The following is an 18,100-nucleotide window of genomic DNA, read 5'->3' as shown; positions in this document are numbered from 1 at the left end:
GCGTGACCTTGGGAGAGTCACTTAACTTCTCTGTGCCTCAGTGTCCTCATCTGGAAAGTGGGTATTCGGTACATGCTCTCCCTCTTCTTTAGACTGTAAGCCTCTTGAGACTGTCAGACCTGATTTTCTCATATTTGCCTCAGTGGTCAATACAGTGCCTGGCTTCTAGTAACTACATAAAAAACTCCCACGATCATTATAATTATAAAAAGCATTTTGAAGGTGCACCCATAACGGGACACGAAGCTTTGTTTTGTACTTCTGCTTGGACCTGGTCTCGTTTGGCTGCTATAAAATTATTCAGAAGTTTGAAATGCCCAGTAATTCCACAGAGGCAAGGAGTTATATAATTGTGTTAAGGTCATTTTGCATGCCATATACCGTGCTCAGCCCTGGGTGAGATATGAGATAATCAAATTTGGTTTTCCAATACATCTGCCAATCTCCCGAGCAGGATATCAGACCTAGTCATTATTAAAGCATTTGCCAATAATAATAATTGTGGTATTTAAGTGCTTACTTTCTGCCCGGCACTGTTCAAAGCCCTGGGGTGGATGCGGGCAAATCGGATTGGGCCCAGTCCCTGTCCCACGAGGGGCTCGCAGTCTCCATCCCCATTTTACAGATGAGGTCACTGAGGCCCAGAGAAGTGGAGTGGCAGAATGAAAGGAAGACAAGTGGCAGAGCGGGGATTAGAATCCATGTCCTTCTGACTGACCCATCTTCTGTTCACGTGGCCATTCTATTAAGTGCTGGGGATGGTAACTTAGGAGATGGGACACAGCTCCTCTCCTAGACTGGGCTCGGAATCTATTTTATCTTTATTTTAGAACTCGCACCACTGAGACCCAGAGAGGTGAAGTGCTTTGCCCGAGGTCACAGTAGAACAGTGGCAGAGCTGGGATTTGAATCGCCCCCCGCCCCCACCGTCTCTCCCAGGACCTCCTTCTCTATCCCCTAGGAATACCGCCTCCTGAACTAATGAAAACTCAACTGAAACTCTGTGGTTCAAATTAGGATCCCAACACCTCAAATCATAGGGATTTTGTGGATTTCGGGAATCTCTGTAGATTAAATTGCTTCCAGGATTTTGGATAAGGCTAGGTTAAACGTGTATTTTCAAAATTTGGGGTAAAATCTGGTTTAAGGGAAATATAAGGCAAGTCAAACGGTTGTACTTGGGAGTTTATTCAAGCGACTTGAAACCTTTATCCAGGACATCCCTACAGAGGGAAGGGGGCAGGGGCGGAAGGGGGTGAGGAGGAGGAGGTCGCGGACGTCGTAGAGGATGCTTGTGGTTGGGCTGCCCTGTCCCTTTCTGCGGTGAGGTAGGGAAAGAGTGGGGCCTGAGGGCTGCAGCAGCCAGGCCCTGGAGTCGGCTTCCAAAGTGGGAGGGGATGAGACCGCCCCGAGGGGGGGGGGTCAAGTTGTAGGTAGGAAGCATCAGAAGTGGCAGAATTCAAGGGAGCTCTGCTCGACTTTGTGCACACTTCCTTCAAGTTGATTTACAGCTAAACACAAAAAATTGGGCTAGAAGTAAGCCCACATCTGGGAAAATGCTCCCCCCGCCGGACCCAAAGCCACACCCCAAGTATGTTTTATGGAACTAGTGCTGACTCACCCACTTCTCCGATCCCACTCCCTAGCTGTCGTCCGATCTAGATAAGTTAGTGGCTGGCCTTGTTTTTTCCCTTGGATTTGGCCGGCATCACTTCAGTCGATCACTGAGCACTTACTGTGTGCAGAGTACTCTACTGAGCACTTGGGAGAAAACAGCACAATAGAGTTGATAGACACAAAGAACTCACCGTCCAGAGGGGGAATAAATACACCTAAATGTGCTGTCGCAGATCTTGTGCGATAATAATCATCATAATAATTAATAATTGTGGTACTGGTTAAGCGCTTACTTTTTCTGAAGTACTGAAGCACCGTACTGAAGCACTGGTGTGGATACAGGCAAATCGGGTTGGACACAGTTTCTATCCCATGAGGGGCCCACAGTCTCGATCCCCATTTTACAGATGAGGTAACTGAGGCCTGGAGGAGGTGAAGCGACTTGCCCGAGGTCACAAAGCAGACAAGTGGCAGAGCTGGGATTAGAACTCATCGCCTTCTGACTCCTGAGCTCGGGCTCTATCTGCTATGCCATGCTGCCTCTCTATTAAATGCTTATTATATGCCAACCACATTTCTCAGCGCTGGGGTAGATAGACCTTAATCAGGTTGGACACAGTCCCTGTCCCACATGGGACTCACACTCTTCTCCCCATTTTCAGATGAAGTAACTGAGGCCCAGAAAAGTTAAGTGACTTACCCAAGGTCATGCAGTGGACCGGCGGCAGAGTTGGGATCAGAACCCAGGTCTTTCTGACCCTCCAGGCCCGTGCTCTATCCACTAGACCACCCTGCCTCTCTAGGCAGAAGCCATCTGGATTTAGGGCATTTACTATTAGAACTGAGGAGATTTGTAGGTTGTCTTTGTAGTGAAGGGTATGGTTTCTTGCAACTGAAGTAGAAATCAGTGACAGGTTATTTGTCATTATTTGTTACAATAGTGTTACATTGTACTCTCCCAAACGCTGAGTACGACGCTCTGCACCCAGTAAGCATTCAGTAAAGACAAGTGAATGAATGAAAGTTATCTGGGTGGTCCTGGAGTCGGGCGTCCTTGCTGATTTACACTGAGGATTCTGTGACGGTACCAAAAATATCCCAAATGAGTCGCCTCAAATTTTAAATGACGGTTCGGTTTTGACAGATGGCCCAGCAGCATCAGGAATGGCTAGAAGACTTAGTTATCCGACTCCTGTGCATTTTTGCGTTAGACAGATTTGGAGACTTCGTATCGGACGAGGTGAGTGTCAACTTTAGCGGGTCACTTGGCGGTCCCAGCCTGGTTTTGCGGAGGTAAATGAGCGGGGCAATCTTGAACTTCACCCTCTTTCCACCTCTATCATATTTTAGGTGGTGGCACCCGTACGTGAAACGTGTGCTCAAACTCTGGGAGTAGTATTAAAGCACATGAACGAGACAGGCGTTCACAAGACGGTGGATGTGCTTCTTAAGCTGCTTACACAGGAACAGTGGGAAGTGAGACATGGCGGCCTTCTAGGAATAAAGTACGCTTTGGCCGTCCGACAGGTAAAGTCGAATTGTTTGGGAAGGATTTGCGACCCTGCGGTGACGACTTTCAGAGATGCCCACTTGGACCCTTTGAACACTTTTAAAGTACCTCCTGGGGCGTGGGGAGGTCGCGGGATGGAAATAACTTCACTCCTGAATGGTTGCACCCGGTAACTATGCCGGATTTGATTCAGAATGCTACCGTTCAATTTCTGTGAGCCTTCCTTTTTATCTGTTAAGGACTCAAAGGTGCAGAATGCTCTGTCTGTTAGCTGGGGAACGGTACTCCCGTAATATTTTTGCATTGGAAGTTCACAGCTCGCGACTAAATCTGTCTCTAACCTAAGCAACTGGGTTCGTTCCCATTTTATGAGCGACTGTCCGTCTCTCCTTTTTCCAGTAATCTCTTCAGCATTCTTAAATGATACTCTTGGATTCTCGTTGAAGGTTCGAATAGTAAATGGAAAAAGCGACCCCTGAGTCAAATCGATGCCCAGCAGGAGGAAGTGCTTTTGTGCAGTGGTGTTTCTTTAAAAGCCTTTCTTTTCTTGACCAAGCTCCTGTCTCCACACTATTTTGCAGGATGTCATTAAGACTTTGTTGCCTAAAGTTTTAACTACCATAATCGAAGGACTCCAGGACCTCGATGATGATGTCAGAGCCGTTGCCGCGGCGTCCTTGGTGCCGGTAGTGGAAAGTCTCGTTCACATACAATTCCAGAAGGTGAGCGACGGGCTCTTGCATCGCCTTTCGGAGGGTTTCCCCCTCTGCCGTAGCTAGATTGGTCGAAGCGGGGAAAAGCGGACTCAAACCAAAGCGCCTTGCTGTTTAGAAGTCCGAGTCTATGCCCAGGACCTCTTTTCTGTCACTCTTCCCCTGCCCTCCCTTCTCTGTCCTTCAGCACTACTCACTGCCCATTCTTCCTCCTCTAGGCACATAGCTAAATGTCTTACCCCCGGGCCCTTATATTCTACCCCCCCTTCCCTCTCTTTGACACCTTCCTTTCTCCTCTCTTGCCCTCTTTAGTTGTTCCTCGGTCGCTTAAAGCTCATTTGTAATGCCTTCGTGTGTCGGGTTGACTTTTTTCCCCTAAAAGAGGTTGGCTTTCTTCCTCTATCAGGTGACCATCCCGATGCCCCTCTTGGAAAAGTCCCGTCACACTGCCGCCCTTTGATTTCGTAGTAGCGGAAATAACAGTTGTAATGGAGACGGCATCAGAGCCCGTGGGATTTTAGGAGGGCTTTGAAGAGGATTGGGTTGAGATTTGGCAGGGAAGGGATTGGGAGGTGGCTCAGAAGGTAGAGTAGTTAGGTGAAATTGGGAGGAGTGAAGTGGGTGGGTAGGGGAGAGAGGCTGGTAAAAAAAAGGTGGAGGGCCTCAAAATCAATGGCTGAGTTTTTGTTTGATCTGGAGGGAGATGGGCAGCCATTAGAGGGTTTTGAAGTGAGTGGAGGTGTGCCCTGAATGAAATTCGAGAATGAGCCCAGCAGCAGCGTGAAATATAGATGAAGGTGGTGGAGCGAGACAGGGAGAAAACTATCTTATGACCAGTGCCTGAGTAAGATCAGTGGCCATTTGGGGCAGGAAGGCATGGTCCCGTGAAATGTTTCTGAGGACGAATCAGCAATATTTAACTGTCGATTGGATGTGGGAGCAGAAAAACAAGGCGTCGCGGTTGTGGGTATCAGGACATTGGGAAGAGGGGAAGACGCAGGAGGGAAGACGAAGAGTACGGTTTTGATTATCTTGTGTTTCGAGGTGCCCTGAAAACAAAAGGGGATGAACATGGGGTTGGTCAGTTGGAGAGATGTTGGGGGTAGAGGTATAGATTTGGTAGTCATCCATTTAGAGGTGTTAGTGCCCACTTGAAATCTGCTTCCCTTTTATCCGTCTTTTCATAACCTGTAAGCTCCTCGTGGGCAGCGATTGTGGGTACCAACTCTTTCTCAGGCCGTTAGTACAGGACTCTCAATAAATCCTGTCGATTGATTGAACCTCTCTGACCCTTTAACCTGTCAAGATTCTGGCCCTCTCCTCCACACCCCTGTCCCAGACTTGACCACATCCCCAAAGCTAAAGTCACCATCCCCTTTCAGTAGTTGGGGAAGCCAGTCTCTTGCATCTCATTCATCTTGAGGTCTGCCACTCTCTCCTGGTTGTATGCTCTGATTATTCTGCTGGTCCATGTGTCCTTTTTAGAAGTGTGGGTTACTTATTGCCCGCCACTGTTTTAAAAAGTATCCTTCATTCCCACCTTCTGGCGCAGTCACCTCCTGGCCTTCTTGTCGTTACACAGTCTTGACCGTCGGCTACGCAATTAAAATCGCCACCCAGTTGGACTCTCCGTGTTGTCCATAAAAAAGGAGCTATCGCTTAAAAAAAAAAATTCCTCTCTCTCCAGTTCTGCAGCGCATGTTCATTTAACATCCTCAGTTCTCCCCACTTAAAAACACCTCCCTGCCACTGTTCCACCTTCCTCCTCGTTTTAATGGTGTGCTTTTTAAAGACTCCTCCGACCCCCATTGTACTTCTCCTCCCTGATCAACCACCGTGACTAAACCCCGTATCTATTCCCAGTTTGGACAGCCTTGCATTCTCTTGCGTCTCCGATTTTGTTTCTCTCATCAAGATGCCCCATTTCTTTTCCTCTCCCGCCTGGTACGCTTGTCCAGATCTAGTACCGATCGTATTTATCATGCTAGTTTGGAAGCGGCTGAATCATTTTTAGATGTTTTCCATCCTCCTCCTCTTGCTTACTATGACCTTTGCCCTCTCCCTTCTGTTTTGTCTCCTCCTTCCTTACCTTGCTGGTCTCTAGGCCCCTCCTCATAGTAAAAATAATAATTGTGGTTACTTTTACTAATTTAATTGTGGTTATTTACTAAGCGCTGGGGTAGAAACAAGATAATCAGATTATCAGAGTCTCTGTCCCGCTTACAGTCTGCAAGGGCAACAGGTATTGGATCCCCCTTGTACGAATGAGGGAACTGAAGCCCTGAGAAATTAAGTGACTTACCCAAGGTCATCCAGCAGGCCACTGACAGAGCAGGAATTAGAACCCGGGTCTTCTGACTCCCCGACCTGCCCTCTTTCCACTAGGCAGCACTTTTCCATGTCCTACCGAGGACATGATTGAACTCCTTTTGGGGCCATGGGTAGGAGGGATCTTGCTCCTTCCTCTCTTAGTGCCCTGGCCCTCCACCACCTCTCTGGAACTTGATCCTGTTTTCTCACTGCTTGTTTTCTTCTTCCTCTTCTTGGCCTCTGCCCTGCAGAATTCTTCCCCTTCACTCTTCCCTCAACTTCTCGTTGCTCTCCCTTTGCTCCCATCTCCTGCACCCCTTCCCCTGCCGGCTCGAATGCCACCTCCTCCCCCTCTTTCCTCGGTGGGTGTCATTCGTGCTTTCCTGCCCCCTGCCCTTACGCCGGACACTGGTAGCAGAGTTACTTTCAATCCGCATTTTAGGCCCGGCACTGGTTACCCTCAATATTTATAAAATACTATAAATTTACATGATACTATAAATGGTCAAGGGAAGTAGAGGAGGGAGCCAGAACCTTGACAGGTTAAAGGGTCAGGGAAGTTCGATTAACTGACGGGATTTATCGATTTCCCTTTCTGTGCCCAGACAACAAAACATCCTGGAGATGTTCTACCCCTCTCTACTCCTCACCGTTACTTAGCCTCTGGGTTACATGGCCCCAAAAGGAGTTCAGAAGGAAAGGGAGAGAGGGCACAAAAAGTCTATTCCTCACTGTTACCCCAGTGAGTAGCTCACATATAGCCACCATTTGTCGGGGGTGCAGAAGCCTACCACAGAACCCCTTCGGTCAGAGCTTGACATCTGTCAGCAGCGGTGGCCTCATTTTTAATTAGAATCTCCCCAGTCTTCGACCTGGGAATAATTACAGAGTTTTCCCACAGTTCCTTTCTCCCCACTGCCCCCTACGGCTGCCTTCAAAAGAAATCAACCTGTGGGTAACCTCAAATGCCCTTTGATTGCTGTTGATCAAGACCTCTCTCTGATCACGGCATCCAATATGACGGCGTCCAGTATGCTCTCTGGCCTGATGTTATGGGACCTGATCACTAAAATGTCCACCACAAAGTTATGGGGACATGCTACCTAGCTCTCCTGTGGATACTCGAGTGTGTCACAAATAGCCCTTGAATGTGGTTTCTCCTCCTCTGGCCACCGACCCGTCCCGTGGGTGATCCTTCTCTGCTTCTTGCCACCTTCCTCCACGTCCTGCTGGGCTCCCACAGAAGAGCGCCTGGACCAGCCTCCTTTTTCCACTTTTCCTCACCACTCCCTCCCTTCTCCATTCTTTCCTCCCACCTTTCCCTTCCCTTACCCATCACTGACACCTGAAAGCCAGGGAATGATAGCTTTAGGCTCTTCAAGTCACTCTCTCTCCTCAAAAAGTCTAACCGCTACCTCTCCACTCTCAGCTTTACCTTGTCCTCATCCTTCCCCCTAGCTTCTCCTTCCTTCCAGCTCCTCGATATTTTTCCAGTTTACTCTAAACCATCTCTCCTCCCTCCCTGCTCATTTCCAGCCCCCCTGTGCTATTCCTCCTCCTCTCCCAGCTTATGAGGTCCAAGCTGGGAGGAGGGAAGGAGCAACCAACTCTCTACCAGCCTTCTCCTCAGGACACTGCCTCTCCTGCCCACACACATGGAGCGGAGAAACCTGAGAAGTGGCTTCTGTCCTCCGTGGACAATGGCTAATGTCTTCAAGTATATGAAAGATGGCCACGAGAGCGAGTGAAAATGGTCTTAAGTCCAAGCGAGAGTTTGGTTAGACACCAAGAAGAATCTCTGTCACTGGCCTAAACCGTGCAGCCATTGACGGAGAGGAGTTAATGAACTCTATCTTTGAAGGTTTGACCATGACGGTGGGTGATCTCTCACAGTCCCCTATACATCTCGGATCCGCAGATCTCATAAACTCCTTCCTCTCTTCTCCCTCTCTCTTCCTCCCCTTTCCCCTGTCATTCCCACTCTTTCCCCTTTTCCCCCTCTCCCTCCCAATGTGATATTTTGGGAACTAGTTAGGCTCATTCATTTTGGGAAGACCAGAAAGTCAGGAGGATGTTTGGGAATTTTTTTTGGCGGCGGGGGGCAGAAGAGAAAAGCCAGAAGGAGGAAGCAGATGGATTTGTGGAGTGGACTGTAGGGAATGACAGGGAGAGCGGTTCTAGAGATGAAGCCACAGGACAGGAGTCAGTGGCATTTGAGTGCTTACCGTGGGCAGAACACCGTACTAAGCGTTTGGGAGAGTAGAGGCCAAAGTAAGGGTGCCAAAAGCGAGGTGGGATCCTGGGAGAGGGGGTTGGGGACAGAAGCAGAGCTGGGGAGCGATGGAGGGAGGACAGGATTTGATTGGTGCTGATTAGATCCATGGAAAAGTCTAAGCTCGGCTTATGCCGAAAGTTGTAGCATCTGTCTGCAGTGTGCAGAAATACAACATGCGTGCTAACTCTTCTCCCTTCCTGTAACCTTCTAGGTGCCCTTCATTCTAAATACATTATGGGATGCCCTTCTGGAGTTGGATGATCTGACAGCATCCACAAACAGTATCATGACCCTTCTTTCGTCCCTTCTAACTTATCCTCAAGTCCGACAATGCAGGTAATTTTTTTTTTCCCGACTGACTTGGCTTTATGTCCAAGACATTCCGAAGGGTGGTGAGAGTAGCGATAGAAGAATGGGTTCAGATTGGGACTGTCTGTTGGGGAGGATGCAAGGGGATGTTGCATTTTAGGTACTGGGGAAAGTGGCAAGTAGGAAAGGGTTGTTATTGAATCTTTTACCGCCCGTAGAGTTTGGGGTGTTTTTTTTTTTTTTCCTTAACCTGATCTGACCCCAGTTTCTACATCCTGATTCACTTTGTATAAATTTGAGTAGAACTTGAAAGTAAGATGAATTGTTTCTCCACCCACCGAGACGATGTAGCTCTGCCGTCTGTGTTGCTTCTCCTCCTCTCACCCCCTCCCTCCACTCTGGGAAACCTTGCCCCTTGATTTATTCCCCTCCCTGCACGCTCCCACCCCCCTCAGAGGGCAAGCTAGGAGCAGCAATCATGGGAAGGGGAGCTGATGAACTGAAGGAAGAGAGGTACTCCTGTGGCGGGGAGAGAGTCACTTGTTCCCAGTCGCTTCATCACCTAGGGCTCTGTCTAGTTGAGAGCCCTTCTAGCATCTCCTTCAAAGGCCTCACTCCTCCTTGGCTATGAGGTGTCTTGGTGCTGCTCTAACTCATGAGGAGTTCTTTCCAGCAATCCCCTGGACCAAGGAGCTAGTAAGTACAACTAAAATGGAACCCAATTTAAAAAATAAATAAACTTAAGGTTGTTTTGGGGTTTTTTTAGGTCCAGAATCCAAACCCTGGGGATAATCTCTTTTGAAAATACAGTTCCATTAAAAAATCCATACCCTAGTTATATAACTTTGTAATAAAATGATCCAGTCTCCAGGTATGTGACATTGTGATGGTCGGCAATTATACTTCACTGTTCTAAAATCAGGCCAGCTTTCCCCCCTCGTTTTCTGTGGAAAAATAACACACGCCATAAGGCTGAGGTATAAGCAGTTACCTTCCTGTGTTGAAGGAAGGGTTTCCGTACCCAGTTGAGGTGGCTAGAAATTGCCACTCAACCCGGAGATTAAAAAAAGAAAAAGTGTGCCCCCAAACCTAGTCCTTAAGGAAGGCTGAATTATTTGTTCCAATTTTACTCTTTGCTCACCTTGTCTGTATCTCGAGGACCTAAAATAGCATCAGGAATTTCCTCGCAGCCAAGCCGGATTCATTAGGTGGGTCCAGATTTGGGGCGGGAGAAATCCATGCCACTGCTTGCAGGTGTCCCTTTGATTTTAAAATGATCCCCAGTGAGTCCTGTAGTCTTTAGCCCAGGGAAGCATGGCAAGTCATGGCCTACGGGATGGTTCGAGGCTGATGACCTCTCCAGGGGAATGCAGCTCTTTCTGCCTGAGCTACTTGTACTTGGTTCTGAGCCTCGGCAGTGCATTTTCTGCACCTAAATCCGCCTATTCTTAACTGTCCCCTTGATGGCTTGTGTGAGCTCCTCTCCTGTGTGTCCCCCAAATGACATAAGTGGTTCCCTCTCTTGGCAAAATAATTTCACACCTTTCCCTCCACTCCTCCATGCTGCAAACCACAGAGAGGAGCTTAGACTCCAGTGGGAGGGATGAAGATGTGTGGGGGTGACTGACCAAGGAAATGGAAAATTTTAAAAATGAAGCCAACCTTAAGACCAGACTCGTGAAGTCATTTCTAAATGGTATATTTTGCTGTTTCCAATTTGGAGTGATTCCATCAACGTTTCCCCAGGGATCTGCCCGGATAGAGCTCCCCTATCAGGGTGTGTGGGACAAGAGGGATGAGGACAAGGAGGACACAGATTCATTGATATCGCTGCTGGGTCTGTTGGTTAGGGAATGGGCAGCAGGAAGCTGAGTATAAGCAAGTAGTTCCGCAGTAAAACCGCGCTTTAGAAAAAACCACAGATTCAACCTTCCTCAGTTCAGACCCGGGGCCCTCTCCCGCTCCAGTCGTGGAGGGGGTTTTTGCGGCGCTGTTGAAGAATGATGCCTGGAAGCAGATTCTTGCCTAAGGTGGTGAAATCAATGTTTACTTTCTTTCATCAGCATCCAGCAATCGCTTACGGTTTTGGTCCCGCGAGTGTGGCCATTTTTGCATCACACGATATCCTCCGTTCGAAGGGCTGCGTTGGAAACGCTGTTTACGCTGTTATCCACCCAGGACCAGGTGAGAACTAGGGCCTGGGGTGCTGTAGCCTTTGAAGTTTGAAAAAGTGGCAGGCTTGCTTCCTGCAGTCCCTTAAGACCAGGAGAAGTTAGGGCAGTCATCCCCTCTGCCTAGGGGACTTAGAAGGGGAGAACAAAGCAGGTGGCTCTCCCAGAAGAGGTTACAATACCCCTGTGGTGTCACACTTCGAGGTTGCCCGATGGGAGAGTCCTAGAACTCTCCTTCGTCTCCTGCTAAATCGTAACAGTCTGTACGGACGGCTTATTAATCGATCGATCGGTGCTATTTCTTATGGCTTAGTGTGTACTAAGCAGATGGGAGAGTAGAACACAAGAATTGGTAGACAAGTTTCCTGCCCACAGGGAGCTGACAGTATAGAGGAGCTGTTATCAGAAACCAGCATTAGGGAATGATTCTCTCATGGATGGTTTTCCTGAGATTTCTGCTTTTCTGTAGAACTATCATATTTTTTAAAACTTGGTGCGAAACTTCAAAGAGAACAATATTTGCGGCACCCAATCAGTCAGGCCACACTAGGGCCTTGCAGCGTACGTTTTTCCAAAAGTTGTAAAAGAATAAAGAGCATGGATCTGCGGCCCAGGATACCCCCGAGGTAGGTCACGGCAAAACATATCGGCCTTTAAGAACTCAGCGACCCAGATGGGTCGGACGCCAAGAAGAGCTCATGAGGTGATCCTATAGAAGCGGGCCTGGGAAGGTAAACCAATCTGTTTAGAAGCCCTGCAAAACAAACCGCAGACACTGTAACTTGACCACTAAACTAGAGAATGGAGGTAGAAATTCAACAGCAGGGTCAGTGAGTAGGGGAGGGCAGGGCATGAACTGGAGGGAATCACCGAGGTGGCTTTCAGGGCCGTCGTAAAGCTGCCCCGCCCCCCTGTTTCTGAGGAGGGGGAAGAAAGCTCGCCAGCTCAGTGGGGAGCCCTTAAGCGGGATCCTCCCTCTGGTAGATATCAGAGGAGAAAGGAGAATACTGGGGCGGACGGACCAGGATGACGGCGCGGAGGGTCGTACCTTTGTGCCGTTCTCCACGGCACAGAATTGAATCAGTGGAAGTGTTTATTATGGCCAGTCTTTTCGCTCACCCAGTTTTTTTGTGGGGCGGACTCTTTTTCCACAGTCGTCATTTCAGTGCTTAATCTCTTCACCTTTGAAAGCTAGGAAACTGAATTTCAGTGTGCTGCCCTGCGTCTTTGCTGGAATCCCCTTACTAGGCTTCGTGATGATAACAGTGGCGACGGCCTTTGTTTAAGCACTCACTCTCTGCCGAGAATGGTGCTGAGCGCTTGGGTAGATCCAGACAATCAGGGCAGAGACAGCTCCACATGCGGACGTACGAGGGGAGTGGGGAGGGGAGGTATTTTAACCCCGCTTTACAGATGAGGAAACTGAGGGTACCGAACAGTTAAGTGACTTGCCCAAGGTCACGCAGCAGGCAATTGGCAGAGCTGGGGCTTAAACCCAGGCCTCCTGACTCCCAGGCTGGTGCTCTTTCCACTAGGCCCCAGGATATCTGCTTTTCTGATGGTTCTGGGCTCTTTTAAACTCTGCCCGGAAACAGACCAAAAAAAAAAAAAAAACATTTAGTGATAAATGATACTGTTGGGTAAATAAGACCCTGCCTGGCCTAGAGATAGGTGATAACAATACAAGGAGTTATCCAGCGCCAATAGTAAAGTGCTCATGCAACCAAATACCTATGGTGCTTCCAACTGTCCAGTTTTTGTATGCTAGCTTCTTGTTAACAAGTGGAACAGTAAATATTCCAGAAAAGCCCGATTGAGTAGAAATTAACCATACCCTTGGGCGCAGTCCAGATGACTGAATCTGTAAAATTTATGGGCGCGGAGTGCACTTTTTTTCTTTCAAAATAGAGACTTTGCTTAATGAAGCCCGCTTGAAAATCCTTGTAGAATCTTGGTTCTGTTAGCCACTTCTGCAATCGAATTCCCAGCTGTCAGAGATTATACTTCTGCCGAAAGAGGAATGAACCTCAGATGGCTTTCCCTTAGAAGAAAACTACCCCACCAAGGAACGATGAGGTACTCACGGTTTCCTGACTCGTTCATTTTGTCGTTGCCTTCAGAATTCCTCATCCTGGCTGACACCTATTCTCCAAGATATGCTGAGGCACATTTTTCAGTTTTGTATTTTGGAAAGCAGCCAAGAAATTCTGGACCTCATTCACAAGGTACGTTACAGACCAATCTGGGGTTCTTTGTCCGTTTGTTTTTCCAGCCTTTTCGTTTCCCTGTTAAATACCCAAAACCTTTCCTCAACCCCCAATTCTAAAAGTCTGATCCGGCCCACCAGTGCCTCTTCGCTTAATTTTAGGGTGAAGCCAAGTGTCGCGTAAACAACTATTGCTGGTGCTTAAGATTCTAAAATCAAAGTGGCACCCCTGAAATCAGAAGATGGACTAGGACAAGAATTCATCCCCCATCCAGCTTTCCTAACCCCTTTCAGGATGTCACTCTCTCCAACCTCTAATTCACTTTTTATCCCCCGCCCTGCCTCCCCTTTAGTGTCAACGTGATCGATCAGGAATTTTTGTGGTTCCCTGTATTATAGCAGCTTAACACCCTTACTGTCCTCCCTATCTCACAAACCCAGGGTTTGGGTGGGAAGATGAGGAGTTCTGTTTTGGACGTCTTTAGTTTGAAAATGTTGGCGGTGCTTGGAATAATCCTTGACTCATCTCTCCCATTCAACCCACATATTCAATCTGTCGCCGAGTCCTGTCGGTTCTACCTCCACAACATCGCTAAAAATCCACCCTTTCCTCTCCATCCAAATAGCCACTATGCTGATCCAAGCACGTATCGTCTTCCTCCTTGAATACCGACTGGGTCCTTGCTGACCACCTTGCCTCCGGTCTCTTCTCCATTCTTCACTCTGCCGCCCAGGTCGTTATTTTCAATATAAAGAACAAAAAAAAGAGTTCAGTTCACTTCTCCCCATGCCTCAGAAATGTCCGGTATTTGCCCGGCCACCTCTGCGTCCAAACGGAAACTCCTTACCATTCGCTCCCTCCTGTCTTACCTTGGTGAATTCCTACAAGCCAGCCCACTCACTCCACTTCTCTAATGCCAACTTCCTCACCGTATCTCATCTTGTCTTTATCTCTGCCAACCTCTTGCCCACGTCTTCCCTCTGCCCTGGAACATCCTCCCACTTCCCGTACAGACCCTTCGCTGTACTAAAATCGCATCTCTCCAAGAGAACTTCCCTTTTTAAGTCCTCATTTCTTCTACTCTCTCTCCCTTCTGCGTTGTGTGTGGTCTTGGACCCCTTAAGCACTTGATATTCACCCCACCCACAGTACTTATGCGCGAATTCATAATTGATTTTTTAACGTCTGACTCCGAGTATAGACTGTAAGCTCCTGGCGGGTTGTATTGTACTTTCCCAAGTGCTAAATACTGGCCCTGCAATCAGTAAGTGCTCAATAAATAGCCCTGAGTAAATGAGAGGCCGGAGTCGCATCTGGAATTAACCCGCAGAGAAACATTTCAACAAGAGGAGCAGGTCTGGACCCTGTGGAAAACCTCCAAACCCTGCATTCGGGGCAGGCCCACAGAATGAGACAGTTTTAAGGAGGCAGCCGGAAAACGGGGAGAACCGGTCGGCTGTCTTCAGCTGGTCACGCCTCTGGAGCATCACGGTCCCTCGGCCAGGAATGGGGGGCTTGGAGATCTCTGGTTCCAGTCTGGACTGTCTGTTTGCTTCGTCCCTTAGGTGTGGCTGGAACTCCTGGACAAGGCGTCACTCCAATATGTGGTGGCGGCCGCCTGCCCGTGGATGGGTGCCTGGCTCTGCCTGATGATGCAGCCTTCTCATTTACCCATTGATCTGAATATGTTGCTGGAGGTGAAAGCTCGGTCTAAGGTAAGAGAGCCAGATCTACACAGTTTCCACTTTTACCTGCAATGATATTTCATTTCAGAGAAGCAGCGTGGCTCAGTGGAAAGAGCACGGGCTTTGGAGTCAGAGGTCATGGGTTCGAATCCCGGCTTGGCCACTTGTCAGCTGTGTGACTTTGGGCAAGTCACTTAACTTCTCGCTGCCTCAGTTACCTCATCTGTAAAATGAGGATTAAGACTGTGAGCCCCACGTGGGACAACCTGATTCCCCTGTGTCTACCCCAGCGCTTAGAACAGTGCTCGGTACATAGTAAGCGCTTAACAAATACCAACATTATTATTATTATTATTATTATTTGGTGAAGAGAAACTTCTAACTTAACCTTGATTCCCCCCCACCCCCAAACGTGCCCTTTTCTTTCAGTATTTTTTTTTTGGTAAATGGAACGGAGCTTTACACTGGGCATAGTAGCTTCAGGCTCTCGTTCCAACTTTGTCGTTCTCATTTCCCCAGGAGAAAACCAGCGGTAAGATACGGCAGGGACAAAGCCAAGCTAAAGAGGTGATGCAGGAATATATCGCCGGTGCGGACAGTGTCACGGAAGACCCGGCCACCAGGGATTACGTGGTCATGCGAGCCAGGGTGATGGCAGCCAAGTCAGTATTGAGTCCCTTGCTTTGATTAAAGGTCAAAATAGCAGGATTTCTCTCTTCTTAAAAACTAATTGCCCTAGGGACGGCTGTGCTTCATTAGGCGATATTGCAGTGACACCTTTTTTTTCCTTCTTCTTCAAGGTTGTTAGGAGCACTCTGTTGCTGTATCTGTGACCCCTCCGTCAATACGAACAGTCAAGAAATAAAGCCGGCTGAATCCCTTAGCCAGTTATTGCTTTTCCACTTGAATTCTAAATCTGCCTTACAGAGGGCTAGCGTGGCGCTCGTTATCTGTGAGTGGGCTGCTCTGCAAAAGGTAGGATCTTCCTCAAAACAAAAAACCCCAAAACAAAACCCGTTTGGTTAATAAAATCAACCTGGATTTGGTTCCTGCTGGGTTTATTGGCATTTACTTGGCTCTCTGTTATAAACAGCTCTGCAAAGTGTTCCAGCTGATTTATTAGCTAGCCAAACGGTAAGGGATGAGGCCATTTCCAATTGCTGGAATACCTCTTGAGAGCAGGTGACTGGTAAAAGTACAAATGCGTGGATGGGACTCCGCCCACCATAGTGGCCTCTCTTGAAGGCAGTGTGGAAATAGGCTGCTCTAAAAATACATCCTCTAAATGAGAAATCTTCCAATTCACATTGGTTCAGATGGGAAGTGTGTGTGTTGAAGTGATCATGGGCAGTCAAATGAAGGGCCACCTGGCATCCTGAGATGGGGTCACTCGCGACCTCAGCCCCGAGGTCGAGGTGAGGATTGTGGTCTGAGAAAGAGAAGCAGCGTGGCGTAGTGGAGTCAGAAGGGCCTGGGTTCTAATCCTGGCCCCACCACCTTTCTGCTGGGGGGCCGTGGGCGAGTCAGTTCCCTTCTCTGTGCCTCGGCTCCCTCATCTGTAAAATGGGGATGAAGACCGAGCCCCACTTGGGACAGGGACCGGGTCCAACCTGAGTAGCCTGTAGAGTGAGCACTTAACAAACACCAAGGAAAAAGAAAAGAACATCCCCCTTTCTCTGTTGGATTTTTGAAAAAGATAAGGCTACTCTGTCACCTGTGGGTGGACAGCAGTCAGCATAGCGCGACGGGTTGTATTTCAGGAATGCAAAGCTGTCGCCCTCGCCGTGCAACCCCGCTTACTCGGCATCCTTTCGGAGCACCTCTATTACGATGAGATTGCAGTCCCTTTCACACGGATGCAGAACGAATGTAAACAGCTCGTTTCCTCGTTAGCCGAAGCTCAGATCGATGTCGGGGACAGAGCGAACCACAGCGTGTTTACGATAGACCAAGCTACTGAACTGGTGAGTGAAAGGGAAAAACGCCGCCTCTCCCGTTCGCCCGGCCGTGAAGTAATCAGGACGACAACCTCTTTTAGTTACGCTCACCAGTTGGGCGGACCCGTTCGTCATGTCGGTTTTCGGGGCAGGCCAGGGTTTTGCCCAAGGCGGGAGTGGTGGACAGGCGGATTCTCCTGGAGCCAATATGTTATTTATAGTCTTTGAGGTAATATGTCTAGAAGGTTTGGGCTGGGAGATCTGCCCTGCACCAGGAATGATCCTACGAACTCCAAGAGAGGGCCCGGGAGCCCTACATTCACCTCTTAAGCTATTGCCTGACTTAAAACTCTTTCTGAGCGGGCCAGCGAACCGGGCAGTCGAATGAGGCTGGGGGCCTCGGGGCCTGGAGGCAGTGCCGTAGACTCGGGTTGGGGAGGGGCACGGAAGAAAGGAGTTCGGGTTCGGAGGGGCTCAGGAAGAGACGCGGGGGACATCCCCGTGGGAGAAGCTGGGAGAGGTTGTGCTGGAGGGAGAGGACGTGTCGGAGAGGATCTCCAACCAGTGAGCTGAATCTCTGAAACCCAATAAGACGATAGAGAAATTGTGCAGAGGGGAATCTCCCTCCTACCTAGACTGAGAGTCCCTCGTAGGACGGGGACTGTTTCTGGCCTGATTATCTGTATCTTCCACAGAGCTTAACACAGTGCTTGGCACGTGCTAAGTATTTAACAGATACAAATATGAGAAGCATCACCTGGAGGATAGAGCTCAGGAGTCAGAAGGACCTGGGTTCTAATCCTGGCTCCGCCGCTAGTCTAGTATGTGACCGTGGGCAAGTCATTTCACCTCTGGGCCTCAGTTACCTCACCTGTAAAGTGGGGTCTAGGACTATGAGCCCCGTGCCGGATACGGACTGTGGGCAGCCCAGTTAGTTTGTTTCTACCCCAGTGCTTAGAACAGTGCCTGGCATATAGTGAGCGCTTAACAAATATCAGAAAAAATGGTTGTTACTTTTTCTGCTTTGTGATGGGGAAAAGATTTCCCTCTGTGACTAGATTTCTTTTGTTGTTGCTCTTTTGACCTCATGCCGTTTAATCACCTAGGTAGCTTGGTTATCTCATGTCAGGTGATAGGCACTGAACACTAGCCGTTCCGTTTACTCTTGAACTTCTTTCACTTAGAAAAGGGGGTTTCCTCGTGAAGTAAAAATTGAGGGTGTCCGCTGCACAATTGGATGTGGAGGGTCAGGAGCTTCTCAGAAGGGTCGTCTTCCAAACCATTAGTCAGGAACAAGTAGAGAAGCTCATTCAGTGCCCTTGTTGGCTCTGGGCGGGTCCAGGAACCTAAACGGTCACAGGTCGGC

General features: G+C 48.7%; 1 protein-coding gene across 3 annotated transcripts in view; it reads left to right on the top strand.

Annotated features, from left to right (window-relative positions):
• Window positions 1-18,100, top strand: part of BTAF1 (B-TFIID TATA-box binding protein associated factor 1) — an 82,802-nt gene that overhangs the window by 38,124 nt on the left and 26,578 nt on the right. For all 3 annotated transcript variants that reach the window (XR_005659857.1, XM_029060087.2, XM_029060088.2), the window contains exons 10-19: window positions 2,762-2,857; window positions 2,968-3,144; window positions 3,709-3,849; window positions 8,637-8,761; window positions 10,798-10,918; window positions 13,026-13,130; window positions 14,678-14,827; window positions 15,317-15,459; window positions 15,598-15,772; window positions 16,558-16,761. Coding sequence is in view for 2 of the 3 variants with exons in the window: in XM_029060087.2 (XP_028915920.1) it covers window positions 2,762-2,857; window positions 2,968-3,144; window positions 3,709-3,849; window positions 8,637-8,761; window positions 10,798-10,918; window positions 13,026-13,130; window positions 14,678-14,827; window positions 15,317-15,459; window positions 15,598-15,772; window positions 16,558-16,761 (1,437 nt within the window). In the remaining variant the exon portion in view is untranslated. The remainder of the gene's footprint in view (window positions 1-2,761; window positions 2,858-2,967; window positions 3,145-3,708; window positions 3,850-8,636; window positions 8,762-10,797; window positions 10,919-13,025; window positions 13,131-14,677; window positions 14,828-15,316; window positions 15,460-15,597; window positions 15,773-16,557; window positions 16,762-18,100) is intronic.

Source organism: Ornithorhynchus anatinus, chromosome 3, assembly GCF_004115215.2.
Source record: "Ornithorhynchus anatinus isolate Pmale09 chromosome 3, mOrnAna1.pri.v4, whole genome shotgun sequence".
Lineage (NCBI taxonomy): Eukaryota > Metazoa > Chordata > Mammalia > Monotremata > Ornithorhynchidae > Ornithorhynchus > Ornithorhynchus anatinus.
This window is presented reverse-complemented; position numbering and strand designations above follow the sequence as displayed.